This window comes from Pinus tabuliformis, chromosome 1_2, assembly GCF_031772625.1.
Source record: "Pinus tabuliformis cultivar Carrire ecotype Pingquan chromosome 1_2, CPIR1, whole genome shotgun sequence".
NCBI lineage: Eukaryota > Viridiplantae > Streptophyta > Pinopsida > Pinales > Pinaceae > Pinus > Pinus tabuliformis.
This window is the reverse complement of record NC_142298.1, coordinates 671,756,124-671,778,671: the sequence shown is the minus strand read 5'-3', so window position 1 is coordinate 671,778,671 and position 22,548 is coordinate 671,756,124. Positions and strand designations below refer to the sequence as shown.

At 30.6% G+C, this 22,548-nt stretch overlaps 1 protein-coding gene across 1 annotated transcript; it reads right to left on the bottom strand.

Annotated features, from left to right (window-relative positions):
* Nucleotides 1-147: 147 nt before the first annotated feature.
* Nucleotides 148-2,291, bottom strand: LOC149207479 (uncharacterized). The gene is made up of 3 exons (XM_089395734.1): nucleotides 1,995-2,291; nucleotides 1,752-1,881; nucleotides 148-1,438 (listed from the first exon to the last, which is right to left on the bottom strand). Exons 1-3 carry the CDS (start codon nucleotides 2,125-2,127, stop codon nucleotides 313-315), a joined length of 1,389 nt encoding a protein of 462 aa, XP_089251860.1. The 5' UTR covers nucleotides 2,128-2,291; the 3' UTR covers nucleotides 148-312.
* Between the last annotated feature and the right edge of the window lie 20,257 nt (nucleotides 2,292-22,548).

The window sequence follows — 22,548 nt, the reverse complement described above, 5'->3', positions numbered from 1 at the left end:
TTTTCTTTCATATTGTTCCGAGCCAAACTGTCCAAGCAGTCTGGTTTTCAGATATTCAATGTGAAAGCTCACGACAAAGTTCCCTTTTTTTCCACTGAAAAGTCATTTTGCCAGGACCAAATACTTTACACATGAGCATACAAACCATAACTTCAACATTAATAACTGCAATAACTGTATAAAATTACTTACAAACGCGCCCTTGTTGAACAGATACTAAAACAATCTTCAAACACATTGAATTCTTAGTGCACACCAGCAGGATTAAGCCAATATATTACAGATACCTAATATTAAAAAGATCTACTTGCATCAATCATAGGGATGGTATTGTGGACTTGGCGCCAGCATAGACCACAAATCATAACTAGTAAGGCTCTCAGCTTTAGACTGACTTAAAGGGCATAGCTGTATATTCTGAGCTATGGGAGTATCTGTACTGGGTTCTTGTAGCTGCAACTCCTCATTACCAAATGATCCCATAAGCGAAGGGAAGATATCTGAATTAAAATCTCCGAGAACTGCTCCAGTAGCAGTGGGAATAACAGGATAAGAATAGCTGCATGTACCTCTAATTTGATCAGAAACAGCACAACTTGTATGGCTAAATTTATTATAGGTTGCCTCCTCAGAACGATGTACTAAGAAAGAATGTTCGGGATTCATTTCAAGAGCTTGCAAGCTCTGCAGTGACATGGACCGATGTTGTTCATTGAGCAACGTATTTCCAGGTAGAAAAGCATGATTTGAATCGAATTGTCTAGCGAAGGGTGCAGTCTGTAAAGCAGAGCTTAATCTGACAGTGGATGTGATCATTTCGTTACTGCTCGTAACAGGATTATTCATCAAATATTGGTCAAGATCGTAACAACCTACTCCTGCTAACTGTTCGGAAGTATTGAAGCATGCAGTGTTTAAGAGAGGAAAGGTAATTTGCTTGCTTCCTTTATTATGATCAATATCAGCTGAATCCAACATGGCCTCAGCAACACAGATAGAAGTACTTTCTTGCAGTGCCATGGAAGTTGTCACAGGAGCCTGAGGCGAGGTACTGATTGGAACCGACAATGGCTGAGGATTGCAAATCAGTGATGATTCAGGAAACTGATTGTTGGCATTATTGGCAGGCCAGGTAGCAGATGCCTGATCTTCGTTTCCTTGAGCTGCAATTTCTTCTTCTTTTGATCCCTCATCATGAAGATCGGCTCTTCTTTCCTCAATGTTTGCAGGTATTGTAGTGTTTCTTTCATCTTTGGACTTTTGGCTGCTTTCGCTATCCACAGAAGTCGAGCACACGACGTTCTGAGATTCAGACAAGGGCTTGTGTGTGCGCGGGTCTATACCCTGATTCCGCAGCTTTTTACTAAGGTGGGTATTCCAATAGTTCTTGATCTCGTTGTCAGTCCTGCCCGGCATACGTCCAGCGATCAAAGACCACCTGCAAAGAAATCGGATAAGCAAAACCCTAACAATCTAATACAAATTATTCATATATCATCTTCTTCGTTGTTTTTTTACAAAAACGAATAAAACCCTACTTTGACAATGATGAGTATTCGGAATATGAAGCACTGTAGCCATTTTTGTATGATGTTTCAAGTCTACAACAACAAGATTCATGGTCACCGACTCACCACAAATCTGGATTATAAGTTCTGTTGTAAACTTAAAACCTCCACACAAAAATAGCTACTATGGTTCATATTCCTAATAATCATCATTCTCAAGATTCTCACCACAGAAAACCCTACCTGTTTCCAAGAAGACGATGCAACCTGAGTATTAAATCCTCCTCCTCGAGTAGAATGTGCCCGCGTTTCACATCGGGTCGAAGATAATTCATCCAACGCAGTCTGCAGCTCTTCCCGCATCGGAGAAGACCTGGGAAGATTCAATAATTTGAAAAAGAGAGAGAATCGAGTCAGATCAGAAACCCTAGAAAGCTCATACTGAGATCTAATGTTTGAATTTTCAGAGATTTCATGGATACAAACCTGCTTTCTTGGGAAGTGTTGTCCACCCGCCTTCTCCATGAGCTTCGATGTAATTTGTTAGGCGAAGGTCCTCTTCAAGCGTCCATGGACCTCTATTTAGTCCCACATTCAAAGAGCACGGAGTTCGTCCCATTTATTCAGAACAACCCAAGTTCGTAATCAGTCTACAGGCAAAAAAATAGAACCCCTTCAAATACAGAATCCTCTGTCGGATTGATTAATCAAAACCCGAGATCTGCGGTTTAAGAGTTCGACATGATCCACGCTTAAATATAAAGAGAGTAAAGACACATTACAACTCTAATCTTCAATCATGGATAAGTTTGCTTTCCACGAAAGGCTTACACGAAGTCAGAGGGTTTGACTGTAAGGTAAGATTAAATGATTATTCACGCATGATAAATCAGTTCATCGCCAGAACTACTGGCCATTAAATTAAACAAACTTAGGCAATTACAAGAGATTTCTTACCTGCTTAACAATTATGAGACATATTTAATAGATAAATTAAAAGCGTAATTAGCAGCGTTTGCGTCTTATGATATGGTTTAACCGGGTGGATAAAACATTTAATCTGCTTTACGCCACCCCCTCACCACCAGCATCCTTGTCAATGAAAAAGCATGGCGTGCCCAACCATTGTATGCTCTTTTCTTATTGAACATGATTCATGTTCTTTTCTTTGAGTTCAAGCGATTGCTGTTGCTGTCGAACGAACATGCTTCGTCATTTGAAACAAAATCTGCATTAGGTATTTCGAATGCATTTCGAATAATTAATTATATTTTTTGAAGTTATATTTGTTTGAGGTTAATTGGTGGAATTGGTAACTAGTGTGGATTCACTGGTTTAAAACATATAAGTTAGATTTTGTCCCTTATCCCTATAATTTTTGGTAGGTTGTGCTCTGGGGCTGTAACAATTGGGGCACACAAAATTAGCAAGAGTTTATATTATCAAAATAAAAAAGAATATCTTAATTAATATATAGTTTAGAATCAACTAATTTATACCATTACATTCGTTTAAATTTTAAAATTTATACATTATTTCATATTTCATACAACATCCTAACATTACTCAGCAAAGTAGATATTAACAATCATTCTCTTTAAATCTTTTGAACACTTAATGTTCAAAATATGAAAAATGGGTAATACACATGTTCATGGGTATGGATAACTGTATATCTTTCAACTCTTGTAAAGACCAGTGTAATATTTTTGTGGGCGGGCCATCTGCACTGTGTAGGTAGCTAAGTATTGAAAGATCAGTCTAATATTTTTGTGGGCCGACCATCTGCACTATGTAGGTAGCTAAGTATTGAAAGATCAGTCTACTATTTTTGTGGGCCGACCATCTGCACTATGTAGATAACTATTAATTTTTTATAACTTTTTCAAAAATCGTTTTCGCAGTACAATAATTGATTCCTTGTATTATAATTTTTATCCAATTTTAATATATTTTAATATTATGATCTGTATCAAATTTTAATAATATTAATTATAAATAATCTTTTATTTTGATTTTTATCTTTATATTTTATATAAAATTTAATTTAATATAATTTTTAAAATAATATTGTTGAATATAACCATTTTAAATATATTTTTGTTGAGTTTATCCTCATGTAACTTTTTTCATTTTCTAATTCCAATTTGTTTTTAAATTATTTGCAATTTAAGGTAGTGGAATCATCAGAAATGTATCCATTTCCTGTTTTTAAAACTAATGTTTATTGTAAAATAGACATTTATAAAATATAATTATAATATTAAATATTAAATATTAAAATAGTTATATATATAATTTGATTTTTAAAGTTTTTATAAATTTATTTATTTCAAAATCCTTCATCATTATTTAAATTTAAAGATTTTAACATTTAATAATATTGAGTAAAATTTAGGATTCATCACCAAATATAACATATTTATTATTTATATATATATATATATATATATATATATATATTAATATAAAAAACATTATTTTTGAAAAATAAAAATAAATTTTGTTACCTATTTTATTTTTGTTTATGTTATTATAAATATATTTTTATTCAATATAAACATAAATAATCATAACTAAGAGGCCCATACAATACATATTTAAAATTGAATCAATTAAAATTCCAATATTTTAAATATTGAACTATATTTAAACATGATATAATCTATTTTTTAATTTAACTTAACCCATAATCTAAAATGAATTTTATATATATATAAAATTAAAATTTTATATTTATAAATATACAAAAGTATTATATATATAATTAAATAATTTTTTATATTTATAAATATAAAAAGGTAATATATATATATATATATATCTATATATATAAGATTTGGTAGCTAAATCGGTTAAAGTTAAAAATTGATTTAGTAATCCCTTGAGTTGATTTTGTGAACCAAGTCTATGTCTTTTATGATGATGATGATGATGGTGGTGGTTACCGTCCGCTGAGACCAAATAATGATCATAGGCAAACTCAAAAAAATTGAACCTAAAATCTCATAACACTTCATTTTTCATGACAATAGGCAATTAGGTTACACCCAAAAAACTAACTTACATATAATATTATTATGAAAATAAATATTATATATTTTTGACATTCAGACCAGATTATAAATTATTCATATGAAACTATTTATATTATATAATAAATTTTGATATAAAATAATAAAATTATATATAAATGATTTAAAATTAAATTAACACTTTTAAATTTAATAAATATAATGAAAATGAATATTTAATTTTTATCAAATATTTATATTATATAATAAATTTTAATGTAAAATAATAAAACTATATATAAATTATTTAATATTAATAATAAATTTTAATATAAAATAATAAAGCTATATATAAATTATTTAAAATTAAATTAACACGTTTAAATTTAATAAATATAATGAGAATGAATATTAAATTTTTAACAAATATATAGATTATTTACCATTTCTATACATTATTAAGATAAAATTAGCATAATATAATATAAATATTATCTGTTCTATTTTAATAAAATAAAAATAAAGATATATTTCTATAAAATATAATTTTAAAATTAATCGTTAAATAGTAAAACACCATAATAAATCACTATATTATACCTAATAAATGGCACTACTTCATTGAATAATAAAATAAAATACCCCCTCCCTAACACGAGTTTCAATTAATTATCCTATGCCTACCACCTTATTCGAATAGATGACCTACACACCTGACGTTGAAACGTGAGGTTATGGTACATAAAAATATTAATGTTGATTTCTTTATATGTGCAGAAGATATATTTCTATAAAATATAATTTTAAAATTATTTGTTAAATAGCAAAACACCATAATAAATCACTATATTATACCTAATAAATGGCACTACTTCATTGAATAATAAAATAAAATACCCCCTCCCTAACACGAGTTTCAATTAATTATCCTATGCCTACCACCTTATTCGAATAGATGACCTACACACCTGACGTTGAAACGTGAGGTTATGGTACATAAAAATATTAATGTTGATTTCTTTATATGTGCGTTGGCATTTACTTGAGTTATGGTTGTTTTCTACCAATCCTGAAACCATAATTGCACTTTTGACTTTATCAAATAGCCCCACTACCACTAGAATGGCAGTAGCAACCAGCTCTAAGTCCATTGGATCTAATGTCCCCATTTATGGTTGGTACTTGTTATACTTTCTCTTCTAGTTATTGTTGTAATCTTTTTTTTCATGAGAGAGGTTAGAGAAGACATTTTCTCTTATCCACTTTTTTTTGGTTCCCTAGGCTTGTCCCTAATTATATCTCTTTGTTAGTGTCCCTAATTATGTCTCTCTATTAGTTTTTCTATGGGATCTCCCCATCCTCTCTCTTTTTTGGACTCATTGTCTTTTCTGTGTGGGTGGTTAGGCTTGCCCTTTCTCACCCTCTAAGCTTCTATTCTTGATCTATCCCCCACCTTTTTCTTAGTCTCCCATTTCTCTTTATTATGCCAAGGTCAAGTTCGTTTTCTAGATATCATGGACATTGGGGTAGAAGGTAATAACCCCATTCCAAAGATCAATTAGGAGCTAAGACTTATATGGAAACTTATAAGGATCACACTTTATTAACTAGTAGGAAAGTTAACATTGCAAAGAAAGAGGCTTCGCTGGAGCATTGATTCATTTTTGATGCAAATGTGGAAGAGCCTGAGGGAACACTGGAAAACAATATATTCATAGACCATCCATTTTTGTTAGTAAAACAAGGAAATCATGAACAAAGTGTTAATGGAAGGAAGTGAGGCCCCTCAAGAAATTCTTCTTACCATCGATGCTTTGCACTTACATTTGAAGCAATTGAATACTAAAGTTTCTCGCCCGTCCAATAAATGTGGACTTCTATAACTTTGAGGAGGAGGTCATGATCTTAGAAGAGTGGGATTTCATGAATATTTAGGATGATAACTTTTGTTTCTTTTCTATGAGCAATAGTGGGATTTCATGAATATTTAGGATGATAACTTTTGTTTCTTTTCTATGAGCAATAATGTTGCTTAATAGAATAATGTTGCTTAATAGATTAGATAGGGTGAAGATATCACTCATTTTCCATTTCATATTGTTGCTTAATAGATTAAATAGGGTGAAGATATCACTCATTTTCCATTTCATATTAGACATTTTATATCGTATAATTATATTATTAATTTTATATTCATATACTAATTTCAGACCATACATTATATCTATCCTATATACCTATCTTATTGGTGTGATTCCATGCCAAAAACAAGTCACAATTTAGATGTTTTTATTTTTATTTTTTTTCTCAAATAATTCAAAAACTTACCTCCTCATCCTCAAAATAATAAGAAACCTATTATATTATATTATATTATATATAATATATATATATATAATTTTTTTTTTTTTTTTTTTTTTTAAATATTAGAAATATTTCATTTAATATTTAAATTTAATTACTTTTTCTTATTATATTTATTTTTTTAATATGATTTAGGTGAAATGATTATGAATAATATTATTTTTAATATATATATATATATATATTTATATAAACAATTTTATTAAAAATACTAAGAATATTTGATTGAATATTTAAATTTAATTACTTTTTCTCATTATATATGATGATGATGATGATGATGGTTAACGTCCGCTGAGACCAAATAATGATCTATCGGACCTAAAAAGACAAATTATTTATTTTGATTTAAGATTTTATTCCTATGTTCAAAAAGCTTGGAGAGAAGCCTCCCGAGTTCACTATAATTTTGGCATTGTAAAAGGCTAGGAAGGTCAGTATTGTAACAAAGGTTTTGAAATTGAGATCTAATGTGGTTGTATGCAGGGCACTCTAAGAGGAAGTGGTTTTCATCCTCGATGCTCTTATTCTCACAAATATGGCAGATCCTTTCCATCCATGGCGTTTTAGGAACTGCCCAGCGGCCAGTTTCACTATGGAGCTCATGAGAATTCGTTCTAACCTTTGCTATATTAATTTTCTTCTTTGAGCTAGTTAGAATAGAGAGATACTTTTGATCTTCAAGGGTGGGGTTGATGACCATCTTATAATAACTTAATTTTCTTTTAGACGCTAAATCTTTCTCACACCACAATTTTTCTTTGAACTTAGAAGTAACAATATCTTTAATGTTATTTATGTTTTGCAAAGCATAATTCTCATTGATCTCCCAATAGTTTAACCAGGCCCTTGTATCCTTATGCCATCCCCGGTTAAGCCTTAGGTGGTTTTGGCTAGCATTTAAAGCTAGCTTAGGAAGTCTATGATTGTCTATGTTAGGAAGTATATGATTTAGGTGAGATGATTATGAATAATGTTATTTTAAAAATTAATATATAATAGGTTAAGTTTATTATTATTTTCTATAATAATTTAAAATTTTATTTATCATTAAAAAACTAATAATTAACCTATATTTAAATTTTACATTTTCATGAATTATAATATTATATTTAAATTTTACATTTTCATGAATTATAATATGAAATTTTTTTAATGAATAAATTATTATAATAATTTCTTGTTAATATCAACTTAAAAAAATATTAATAATTTTTTTAAAATATGTATTAATAATTTTTTTTAAATATATTATTAAAATAATAATATAATTTTAATTTTTGAAAATATATTAAAAAATTAGAAGTTTAAATTTTTATATTTATTAATGTTTATAGAAAAGGTATACATACATATTTAGATGTATATTTGTTTCCATCATAATCAACCTCATATAACACAAAATATAATAATAGTAACTTAATTCATTTTTTGTTATTTTATTATTATTATTTAAATTTATTTATTTGTTAAGTGATTGGATGAGGTATTATTATGCACTATTTAGTAACTTCTATTTCTATTAATTATTTATTTTTTGTTTTTAGTTTTATTTTTATTTTTTTACTTTTTTATTTATTTTTTTTCATTTTTCTATTATTTCCATTTTCATGAGTCATAGTTTTTTTCCATATTTATAATTTAATATGACAAATTTTAAGGAGGAAAAAATAATTTAAAAAAGCTTTTTCCAATAAATATCTTTTAGTTATATATATATATATATATATGAATTTTTTTAAGATGAAAAATTTTTAAAAAGAAAAAATAATTAAAAAAACATTTTCTAATATAATTTTTTTATAAGTTTTATTATTTTTTAATATGGCTTATATTTTTTTGTCTTTTCTATTTTTTTTTTCTCTATTTTCAATTTTAATTACATTAATCATAATTCTTTTGTTTACCCATCATTTTTTTTTACTTTTTAGAATATTACTTTCCCAATTTTATTGATGTATAGTTACTAATTTTCCACTTTGAAGTTCCATATTCTATTTTCAATTTCTCATCAATTTCAATTAATTTGTTAAGTTTTATCTTCTTTCCTCTAACCAACATAGAAGATTTTGTTAAAGCATTGCAATTTTATTCCTAGTTTTATTCAAAGTGATTGTATCAAATTCATCCATTTTAATACTAAATCACAAATCATAGACAAAAGTATAATATTTAGAAAATATTTGAAAATGCCTAATGATATATATATTTTTTTATTTTAATAATTAATTTCTTGAAATGTTTTTATTTTTATTTTCACAATAGAAAATGTTTTAGGAACTAAGTATTTTGATTAGAAACTAAGTGTTTTGACATCCATCTATAGTTACTAGTGATTTAATTTATATAACTGTGCTAGTCATAATTTAGTTCTTCAATTAGTAATAAAACAATTTTTATTATGAATTATTCATAAATATTAATTAGCTTGCCTTTACAATTTAATTTAAAAATTGATTTAATAAATAATCACAAATTATAGATCATCCCATCTCCATTTTCCTCTGCAAAAGAAAGAATTGTTGTTTAAAATGGGAGGCCATTTGAGAGATAACATTAAAGGTTTTGTTCCATATTCTCATTCCTTCATTGCCACAGACATAATTGCATTCAACTATATATCAATCATGTACAATTCCCATAAACTTTGTAGGAGATAATTGGTTGTGCAAAACAAGTTTCTTGGAATTGACATCTCATTGAGTTGAAACTAAGTTTCTCGATATCCATTTGAACCAAATAGTGTCAAAGAAATAAATTTATAAAGCTTCATTCCAACGAATGAGATAGGGAGCTCACCAAAAAACAACATTTTAGCACAACATTTTCATTTTCATTTCTATTTTTTATAAAAACTTTAATTGATCATCTCACATCTTGTTACCAATTCATACTCTAATTAGTTATATTTATACTAAACAATAAGTATTAGCTACTACTTAACACTTATTTAAATAATATCACTAATAAATTTATAAAAATAAACATATTTTCATTGGTTCTCAAAATATCAAATTATTTGAGAACTTGTAGCATATTTAATTGCAAATGAGATTCTCGTTATCAAAATAAAGTTGCTTATGAATGGAATGTAAAATCCTGCGAGTAATTGTGGCTTACACGAAATTGAATATATTATTATAAATATAATAGGTAAAATATAAATAATATAAATTAAATTTTAAATATACACAACAATGAAGTAATTATAATGATAAAATTTTATTATAATTATTTAAATAAATTTCATTTGAGGGGTATTTTGTAAATCCATTTATTTAAATGATTACCATTTCCATCAAAATTAGCTTAGATTAAATAAATCGTAAAGAAAAAGGTAAGCTCAATATTCATCACAATTTTGGTATCCTACTTACAAGATGACTTGTACTTTTCATGTGCATATAATGATTATGAAGTATGATCAAGTTTGGTATCATATTTTTGGTATCCTACTTATAAGATGATTTGTACTTTTCATGTGCATTTAATCATTTTAAAGTATGATTAAGTTTGGTATCTTATTTACAAGATGATTTGTACTTTTCATGTGCATCTAATCATTATGAAGTATGTTCAAGTTTATCTAAAAATAGAGTGATATTTTGGTTATTTATAAGTTATTTATGGACTTATTGATTACACATAGTAAGGTATTTATGTATTCATTTTGATATTCATGGATTCACTGATCACATACAGTAGGGTAAATATTAAGTTTATTGAGAAGGTTTTCTGTGATAATCACATTAAAATTCATTTGTCGACACGTTTCGAACTAGATAGTGTGGTACCACACTTACTGGTTCGAAACGCGTTGACAAATGAATTTTGATGTGATTATCGTCGAAAACCTTCTCAATAAACTTGACATGAATTATAGAAGCCTAAATTCAATAGGGTAAATATTGTCAATTTTTTAATTTGGGTTTTTGTTTATATTAGAGTTATTGTTCTAGTTTAATCTCAGTTACAAAGTTTTGTATATGCCACTTTTTTTGGATTCCAATTAGTTATTTCCTCAAAACTTTGGTTTCTTCTACGTGTTAAGTTCGATCCTGTCAAATCCCCTGGTAAACCTCATGTTAAAGTACATAAAATTAGGAGAAAATTTACTGGAATTTAATACTTTGAATTAATCCCATATTCCTCACCTGGCCATTAGATAAATAATCATTATTAGATAGAGTAACTTTAGAATTGGAATGGAAAGTTCCATAACATAACAAACGTTGTTGCAGTATATTAAGATAAGCTTCTTCTTGTAACCTTACGTCATCATCTTGATTCTCTTAACTAAGACAATTATTCACATACTTGATAATGTAAGTGTCCATGTCATATAAGGAATCAAAATCATTGGAATGAAATAAAAGGAAAACACATCGTCGGACACTGATACCTTCGAAACCCTGTAGGGAAAAACCAACAAATATTTAATTTTATTAAACATATTTTGAGGGTGTTCACCCCTGACTCAATGGCTGTAAGGGATTCCATCCTTTGACCATTGTTAAAAAAGAATCTTACAAAGAAATATAATATTTATTTCAACATAACAAGTTAGAAGCTATTACATTAATCATGATATCATTTACCCACGAATCCTCTAACACTATGTATTTGTGGCTTGGTTCTTCCAATTAGAGGATTGTCCTATAGTTGACATTGCTTCAATTTTCATAGATCGTTCGTTCTTTCCCTACCATAATGTTAAATTTAATCTGTCCTTTGCATGAATTACAATCATTTCCTGCAATCACTACTGTCAACAAACTTTGACATCCAAACAATAAATCTTTGCCAGTTATGCTTCAAGCATATTTTCATGTGCATAACTAAAACACATATAAATTATTTAGACATGTCTCTTTATTAACACTGCACAAGCATTAATTAAAGTACATAAATATCAAAACATGTTTTTTTATCTTTACAAATGTATAGCTATGGCACATGTTGGTCCATTCATAACTAATATGCATAAGGCATATAAATATTACCAAGGTATGCTCACCTGTCTCTACTTCACATGTATAATGAGAAAGGGAAATGGTTACATTCTACTTCCACCCATAAGAACACTGTAGTGTTTACAAGAATATCCATGCTTATCACCATCTCTTCCCACAAGAAGGGTGGAGTCTTTCTAAAGTTAAAAACCAAACTAACTATATTATTTCTTGCACAAGACACCTTCTATTCAAAAGAACAACCATTGCAACTGATGTATTTTAAGAGAAGCTAACACATTAACTATATTTTTTGTGGATGTAAACACACATTTGTTCCCCAAGAAATCTAACACAACAACCATTACCTTTATGCAAATAAACACATTTTTTTTTCCAAGAACACTAACACAATAGCTAATATTTTTATGTACATAAACACATATTCTCTATAAGAGAAATTAACATGATGAGTATTGTTTTGTGCACCAAAACACATATTCTTTTCCAAGAACTTAGAAAAATGATTGTTATTCATGTGTGTATAAGCACATGTTATTTTCATGAAACTATATAGAAATAATCACATATTCTTTCCAAGAAGTCTAACACAATAGTTGTTCTTTCATGCATGCAAAAACACATATTTCTGAACTAAGAAATCAAAATTATAGTAGTTATTCCTTCATGGATGCAAATACATGTTTCTTTTTCAAGAAATCAAATGCATAATAGTTATTCTTTCATGCATATATAAATATAGATTCTTTTCAAGAATTCTAATGCATAGGAATCATGCAAATATTAATTAAATAATCAAGCTATTCACACACATAATTCCTTGAAATATTTTCCCTGAAAAAAACGTGGTCTCTTAATATTTTTGTGTGTGAAGTTCACATGCATCATTTTCAAGAAATGACTTTCAAGAACTAACATGGTTAATTATAATTGTTATGTGGAAGATTCATATGCATTCTTTTCTAAGAGATTAGCACATTAATTTATCTTTTATCATGCAGTCTTACCAAGAGATTGATGTGGCTAATATTTTATGCATGATTCATATGTAATTATTTTCAAATAAATAACTTGTTTCCTTTATCTTTTATACACCAACCCCTGCAAAATTTTTAAGAAAAATAATGCATAGGAACCTTATAATTATTTCCAAGGGTATTAACAAAGTAATCTACCTTTATTCATGTGCAATATTTTTCCTTTTTAAGCAAAGTCTGGTTACTTATCTTAACAATTATTATAGATGATGAGTCCATCCACTCTCCTTCTAGGCATCAAATATGAACAACCATAAAACACTAGTCTTCTAAATGGCTAGTTCACCCACATTTGGCAGAAGAAGAGGAGCCTGGTAAGAAATGCCATGAGGATTTGTATTGAATCATATCATAAAAAAACGACAACGAAGACTTTGGATCTTATGAGTGATTGAGAATAGAACAATTTATATTAAGGAAATGTACAACGAACACAAAGTATACCCACTTGTTGGCTCTGCCACATTCATGGAAATGTCCTTCATTTCATGTATGAAAGTTCCATCAACCTTATGTGTCTTTGTGAACATGATTTTCGAGTTGAAGTATAATGTCAACATAATGATTTTGCTGGAAAAGATGATGCACCCCGGTTCACTGCTAGTAGATGGATGGTTTTATTTCCAACTGAATGTGAATGATCTACTTTGGTTGTCCCATTTTCACATATCTTGTAGTTTTTATAACACTGAGGTTCCCCATCTAGAGCGGATATTAACTACCTCTTCCCTCAAGTTGTCTATCCCCCAAAATTCACATCTAGTATCAACCAAGAAAGCATGAAACAAAATGGTGGTTGTAGACCAAAACTCAACTAGATGGTAACTATTTTGTTAACCATGGAATTAATAATATTTTTATGAACTTTGTTTTTTGTTAACCATTAACGACATTTTATGCATGTCAAAGGAAAATTAGAAACCCCACCCCCCCTAAAAATAACATCATCCTCAATGTTCATCATTAACTCTTACTCATAATGTCTATCTAAACATAATCCCAATAAGGGGATCCTTCCCCTTGAAAATGAAGAATTTTTATTTTCAATAAGTAAAATCAATAATGTTTATCAATAATCACAAGCCTTTTCAGCTACAAAAATACCTACTTTTTACTTTCAATCACTTATCCATTATTCAGTTACACAAAAAATATATATTTATACCAACTTACTGTTACTTACCAATTACTCTTGGAAATCATGATCACTTTAAAAGGAATAATTTCAATTAAGGTGGTTTATCAACTATGGAAAGCACTCTAAGAGTGGTTTCAAGACCCAACAACAAGAACCTAGGGTGGTTTCATAGCCTCCATGGCAAGCACCTTATAATGTATGGTAAAAAAAATTCAATATAATCATAATAATCACAACATTTTTCAATCATTAATTATTTATGCAATGTCAAATGATATTTTAATCGCAATACTTCTACAAGGACTCAAAAGTCACCTGACTCTCTAATCATCAAAATGATCAATCATTGCACCAAGTGAATATTGTCTTAGCCCCCGCTAAATAAATTCGCGTAGTACTTCTACAAGTAATCAGAGAGATCACCTAGCTCTCTAATCATCGAAATGATCAATAAATACACCAAGGGCATATTTTCTTAGCCCCTAGTAAAGACATTCACAAGATTGGTAATCCAAGAAAGGAACTTACTCTTCTAGTAATTTTGTTCCAAGCACTAGGCTCTTTTTTTGTCAATATGTACATAAAATTCTTACACAATCATATAAAATTCATTTTAACACATCGTTTATCTAATTAGTTAAATTTTTATACTATGAGAACCACAGTGGGAAAAAAAATTTCTCCTCCCAACCCATGGGAACTAGTTTCCACAATTAGATTGAGCCAATTTCACATCCAAGAAATTTCTCTGGAAGAGACCATACTAGGTCCACCTAGGGCTCTCTAACCACATTAGGTCTAGCCTAGGATTTCACTAGCCACACAGGGTTTATTTTGGAATTCCATTGACCATACCAAGTTCAACTCAAAAATTCCAATGACCACATAGGGTCTTCTAATACATGATTCCTCTTGGTAGCATCCTACTGTTTCCTCTAACAATATCTCGTCTATGAGGAATTTATAGCTTAATAACTCACTCTTTGGGTCTCCTCCAACACAATCCAAAACCAACAGAGTTGCCTCAGGCTTTTTTCCCTCTCACCATCTTGGCTAACTCCTTTCCCTTACTAATATCATCTATCTATAGGGAGAGGAAATCCAGGAAGATAACCGCCATCAACCCATAGACCTGTTTGGGACTTTCACATCTGTCCCATAATTTTCTGGCGTGTGAAATTCTCTTTAGCACCCTTTCCCACTATAATTTACCAAATTGACCATATATTAAAGCAAATAAACATTTATCTACATCATGCATTCATACTTGACTCTCAACATGGATCCCATAAACTGTAGTATTCATAACTAACATATTATACCATACATGTAGTATTCATTTCAAACTTTCCACATAATAATCATCATGTAGTTTAGAAAAATAAATTACCATATCTTGCATATTATAACATTATACATTCTCATTTGCAGTTTCAAATCACATTGAAATGTTTTACCTTTAATAGGTCCTTATGTACCATGATTCCATTAAGGTACCCCTGCTTAATCACACTAGCAACATCAATCACAACTTCTTTTGATAAAAACATACCTTCTACAAAATACTAATATTTATAGAGTATCTTGTCAATTCAATATTTCAACAATGTAGAAATGTATTGGTCATATCCACATTTCATAAACCATTTCCATGCATTAAAAATAACCTAACACATAAGGACACATCTTTCAGATCCTATATCCAAGGAAATTTAAAACAAAGTTTCCATGAAGCTTTTTTCCAACAATGGTTAATGGAGTAGGACCTTCAAAAATACCATAGTCACTAATTCATGCAAAATGATACTTTATTTATGCACATGTATCTAATCAACAATCATTTGTTGCATTACCAAATTCAATTCAACTTTTCTTGGTTAAACAAAAAAGTAATGGCAATAGGTTCAAAATGGCATCCAAATTTCTTTTAGTGATGAAAATGGAGACACCATATGTCCGCAACATAATAGAATGTAATGTCACTGCAATATTCACATGCACTAGATGGGTTTCTAAAATATGTAATTAACATACTTGTTAAATATAATATGCATACCAACTAACATCATCATGGAATCATTTATTTCTAAAGTTGTGTAGTTTGAAAAAACAAGGTAATCAACATCATTTGATTACTACTAGTTCTATCATTAGGTTGATGGAACCATCGAAATTATGGTATCATGATCCAAGTTATTTGTATCTTGCAGGCATATGTATGCATTGTTAAACAAGTATCCATTTCCGCAATCATTGTAGCTTCTTGCATACAATACCATTATGCATAAAAGCTTATGCAAAGATTTATTTATTTAAAGCACTAACTTATCATTAGTGTGTAAATGTTGATAAAAATTATAGTAACAATCCAAATAACCCCAAATTCAATAGTGTATTGTCACTAATAGACAAATAACATGAAGTAAACTACCACAATGAATTTACTTACAACTTATATTAATCTTCAATCAAACGGATCCATGCATATAATTTTAATAGTTAGTCATGCAATACTAACTATTCAATGTTACCATCCATCTTATTTCAATCAAAATCCATGATAAGACTCAATCATCATTTAGCCATTACAGTGATTGTTTATATTTAATATCTAAATGAGTTATTTCAATGCCTTTTAAAACATCCCATTGTTCTCTTCAAGGACTCCTCCTACCTTTTACATCCTTTTGTTATCACATGGAGAAATACATGCATTCATTTTTTATAAGCAACGCGTTTTAACTTTAGTCATTTTCTTTAAAAGCACCATAATCATTATCATAATGGTATGCATGTAAAGATTGGTAGTTAATCCACACTTTCAATAATTAGTGCTTAGGTTTTCCCATAAATGCAAAATAAGTTTTGTTGTCTTTTATCCACATAAGATTCAAATGTCATGAGCAAAGTTTTAAAGTAGGCATTATCACTTACTATTCTTTAATGTGGTTATTAACATGCATCATAAATCTCATGTCAAATGTAGTCTACTGCATGTATCACTATTAAATTTTGTTAGAGTCATGCCTGAGTTGATGCCTAATAGCATCATAACTCTACTTATCTTCCACTTATTGATTCCCAAAAAGAATCAGTGCTACAACCTTTTTCTTTGATATCACTTTAACATCTCCCGACAATCCTCGTGTAAAAGTACATATGGTTAGAAAAAAATTCACGAAATTTACTGGAATGTATTAATATGAAGTCACTTATTCCATATTCCTTAACTAACCATTAGATAGATAATATTTATCACATAGAGTAACTTTAGAAGTAGAATATCAAGTTACATAACATAACAACCATTTTTGTGGTATATTAACATAAGATTCCTGTTGTAACCTTACGTCATCATCTTGATTCTTTTAACTAAGCCAATTATTCACATACTTAATAATGTAAGTTTCCACATCATGCAAGGAAGAAGCATCATTAGAATCACACAAAAGGAAAAGAGGTCATTGGACAACGATATACACGGGAAACACCATAGTTAAAAGCTAACAAACATTTAATTTTATTAAACATCTCATGAGGGTGTTCACTCCTCACTCAATAGCTGTGAGGGAGTCCATCCCTTGAACACTTAAAAAAAATATTACAAAGAAATATCATCTTAAGTTCAAAAGCTATTACATTAATCATGATGTCATTTACCCACAAATACTTGAACACCATGTCTTTGTGGCCTGGTTCTTCCCATTAGTGGATTATATTGCTTCAATCTACATGGACCATTCATTCTTTGCCTTCCATAATGTTAAAGATAATTCATCCTTCACATGAATTACAATCATTCCTGCAATCACTAATGTTAGTAAACTTTGACGTCCAAACAATAAATCTTTACCAGCTATGCTTCAAGCATATTTTCACGTGCATAATTAAAATGCATACAAAGTATTGAGACGAGCTTCTTTGTGAACACTGCACATGCATTAATTAAAGTACATAAATACCAAAACATGTATCTTTATCTTTACACATGTATGGTTATGACACATGCCATCCATTCATAACTCACATGCATAAAGTACATAAACATTACCAAGGGATGTTCACTTGTCCCTACTTCACATGTATCATGAGAAAGGGAAACAATTACATTCTACTTCTACCCACAAGAACATGGTAATGTTTACAAGAATCTCCATGGTTATCACCATCTCTTCCCACAAGAATAGGGAAGTCTTTACAAAGTTAAACACCACACTAGATATTATTTTTTGCACAAGGCACATTCTTTTCAAAAGAACAACGATTGCAACTACTATATTGTAAGAGAAACTAGCACGTAAACTATGATTTTTGTGCATGTAAACATACATTTATTTCCCAAGAAATATGACACAAGAGCCATTACTTTTATGCATATAAACACATGTTATTTTTCCAAGAACACTAACACAGTAGCTAATATTTTTATGCACATAAACACATATTCTTTTTAAGAGAAATTATCATGATGGCTATTGTTTTGTGCACCTCAACAAATAATATTTTCCAGGAACTTAGCAAAATAATTGTTATTTATTTTCCTATAAGCACATGTTCATTTCATGAAACTATATAAAAATAATCATACATTGTTTTCAAGAAGTCTAACACAATAGTCATTCTTTCATGCATGCAAAAACACATATTTCTTTTCCAATAAATCAAAATCATAGTAGTTATTCATTCATGGATGCAAACACATGTTTCTTTATGAAGAAATCAAAGAAATGATAGACATTCTTTCATGCATATATATATATATATATATATATATATATATATATATATATATATATATATATATATATATCTGTTTTTAAGAATTATAATGCATAGGAATCATGAAAATATCAATTAAATAATCTATCTCTTCACACACATAATTCTCTGAAATATTTTCCATTAAAACAACATGGCCTCTTAATATTTTTGTGTGTAAAGTTCACATGCATCCTTTTCAAGAAATGACTTTCAAGAACTAACATGGTTACTTATAATTCTTATGTGAAAGATTCATATGCATTCTTTTCCAAAAGATTAGCACATTAATTTATCTTTTATCATGTATTCTTACCAAGAGAATGATGTGGCTAATATTTTATGCATGATTCATATGCAATCTATTTCAAATCAATAACATGTTTCCTTTATCTTTTACACACTAACCTGTACAAAATTTTCAAGAAAACTAATGCATAGGAACCTTGTAATAATTTCCATGGGTATTAAAAACGCAATCCACCTTGATGCATGTGCAACATTTTTGTTTTTTAAGCAAAGTATGGTTACCTACCTTAACAACTTGTTGTCATTGCGACAAGGAGCCTCTAAAATTTTTTCCTATGTCAATTTTGGAGCCTATGGTAAATATCGTTTCAAGCCCCCATGTGTCGTCATGTGGTTTGATTTGTTATTTGAGTGTTTTCTCCTAGTGTCACATCCTCCTAAGTCAATGTGTCTCAAGTGTCGTCACTTAACCATTATAAGTGTTTGAGTTAGTAAGTTGTGGTTAGGTGAACTCACGGTCTTTCTTGACTTAGAAAATTTCCTTCTAGCCATGCACACACTAAAAAAAGTAGAAAAAATAAGAAAAAAGCAAGAAAATATTCACAAAAGAAAAAACACACTTTGAGTTGATGAAGGTTTGCACTTAAGGTGAGCAAAATTCTTTGGGAAAAATGAATGTGCCCTACATGGGCACACTCCTTAAGACTGAGCAAGTGCACCCTACCTGGGTGCACTCGTTCATGACGAAGACATGTGCCCTATCCAGTTACATGCATGATCCAACTTGTTGCACGAGGGCACACTCCTAGAAAATAGGAACCACCTTAAATCATTATTAAGCGATCATTTCATATGGCGACAAGTGGAACTCATGCATGAGTTAGTTTTGCATGATGATCTCTTTAAATAAATTCAACTAATCATTCCTTCACCATCATTTCATCTGAGTGAACAACTGGAAAATCATCAAGCCCTTCATCAACCAATGTAGCAAGTAAATTTGCATGCTCTAATATTTACTTCATTTTATGATTTCACGGTTAAATATTGCTTTGTTTGCTATCTATTTCTTGTTCTATGGTGTGTTTACTGGCGTTTTAGCTGGATCTTCATCTTGGAAGTGTTCATTTACTATCACATGCAACAAACCTTTCACATTCCTGAAACTCTTCATCTTCCACCATGCATGCGATAATAACTTATATATCCTTGCGAATAATTCCTCTCCTATCTTAGCATCAAATTCTAGTTTATGTACTTGTTTCAGGGATCTTTTTAGGTAGATCGCGCTCCCTGAGTTCGAAGATCCTTCAGTCTCAAAAACTGCGCCTTGTTCAACCAAGTTTTCTTCCTAGGTGCATGGGCACATCATGAAGGCCCAAAGCTTTTCCCTTCAACCCTTCGGAGTTCTACAGTGCACTCTCTTTGCCTTAGGGGTACATGGGCACATCACGAAGCCTCATCAACCATCATTTCAACATGTGACAGTGCACCCTCTTTTCCTTAGGGTAAATGGGCACTTCATGAACACACGAAGTGTCATCATTCATCATTTCAACATGCAAAAGTACACCCTCCTTTGTCTTGAGTGCATAAGCATACTTTGAAGACTTGAATCTCCCTTTTCCTCATACTTCATCAGTTCGGAGTCCGACGATGCACACTTGTCTCCGAGGGTGCATGGGTTCATAGGGAAGGCTTGAAGCCATCTTTTCTCATTCCTTTGAGCCTTTAGGGTGCTACAATGTGCATTGGATGATTTTTTCCTCTTTCTTGAGCACACTAGCACACTATGAAGACCTGAATGACCATGCATGTCTCTTCGTGCTTCAAGAGTGCACCCTCCTAGTTTGCATGTGTAGTTTTGCTTGCATGCAGGTTATTTTTCAGTTTCGTTCATAGTTTTTATGCTCTGTCATTTGTGGTGACTCTTTGAATGTGATTTACAAATATTGTTGCATAGTTAGTTGTTTTAAGCTGATCTTGTCACTATGAGTGTGATTCCACAAACATGTGTTCATTCTACAAGTGTTACTACTGTGTCATCATCTATTGGAGACATGTCACTGCGCAAAGTAGCCTCTAAAGAACTCTCAGGAGCAAGCACTGATGAGCCACTTGAAGTTACAAAGTCTAATATTCCTGTATATGCAGACACTCAATGTTTTATTGATAAGGTGACAAAGGTTACCTGGAGCAAGATCTACAACAAATTCATGCAGGAGACATTTTCTGAGGACTTAGAAGATGTGCATGCATATATAAACATCAATAAGTCCATGATACATAGGATGTGCAGATATGTGGCCATGCCATGTGCTGAAGATATTGAATGGATAAGTACAGATATGGATGACTCACACCTTGTGCTACGCAATAAAAGTGGTAGACACCTTGCCACCTATTATGGTGAGGATATGAGATGCTCGAGCCCAATGAATATGCAAACAATGACTTTTACACAATACGGGATAACCTCAACATGATCAATGTTATCAAGCAATGGTGTCAATAACCCACCAAGTTTCGCCATCCCCCAATGACAGTTTATCTAAAAAATATCTCGAGAGACGTATATTTGTATTTGATAGCTATGTATTGTCGGATGTTTGGGCACAAGAATGCTAAGGTATTCAAAGAGAATTGGATATATATGCTCAATCTGGTGGTGAACTATGGAAAAGATTTTAATTGGGTGGATATATTATCGTTTGAGTTGCAATGACAAGTGGGATAGGTCAAAGCATATTTGTAAGCAAATCAAGCTCCAAAATTTTACATGTTTGCATATTTCCTGGGCGATATCTTTACATGATATGCATTCCCAAAGTTGTATTGGAACTGCACTCCTAAATATAAGTTCCCAGTTTATGTCCACTACAAGGTGTTAACAGAAGGAAACTTCAAAAGTGCATACGACAGATTGGCCGCACACTTCTTTGTAGCCATCTTTCACTTGATATTCGAGACCAATTTTCCATTCATGAAAGATCAAATGAAGGAGTATCTTAAAGATATTACAAACTAGTTTATAGCTCCCAAGGGAACTTACATCAGATGCTTCAGATGTCAAACAACCCCTCATCTCTGTTGCAATATGTGACAAACAAGGTAGTCATGCAAGAGGTGGAAAATCAACTAGACAAGGGATTGTCAAGAGCCCTTCACAGGTGTTATAGAAATTTTTGTGCCTTACAACATTGAGCATGAAATGTCCATAATCTAAGGGATCCAAAGTCCCTAAACATGTTGTTCCTACCCCTAGGGGAACAAGGCTAACTAACCACAACAATTCACAGAAGTTCTCCACCTGAAACCACTCAAAAACAAGTCAATTCAGGATCATGTCAACTGCTCCACTGAGCATCTGCGCTGAATGTCAACTGCTACACTGGTTACCTGCGTTGAATGTCAACTCCAACACTAGCTACCTGCGCTGAGCGAGTTTGGACAAGTGGCAGGCTCATTCCTCAATGTGTCAATGCTCAGGAAGCTTCCAAAATGACA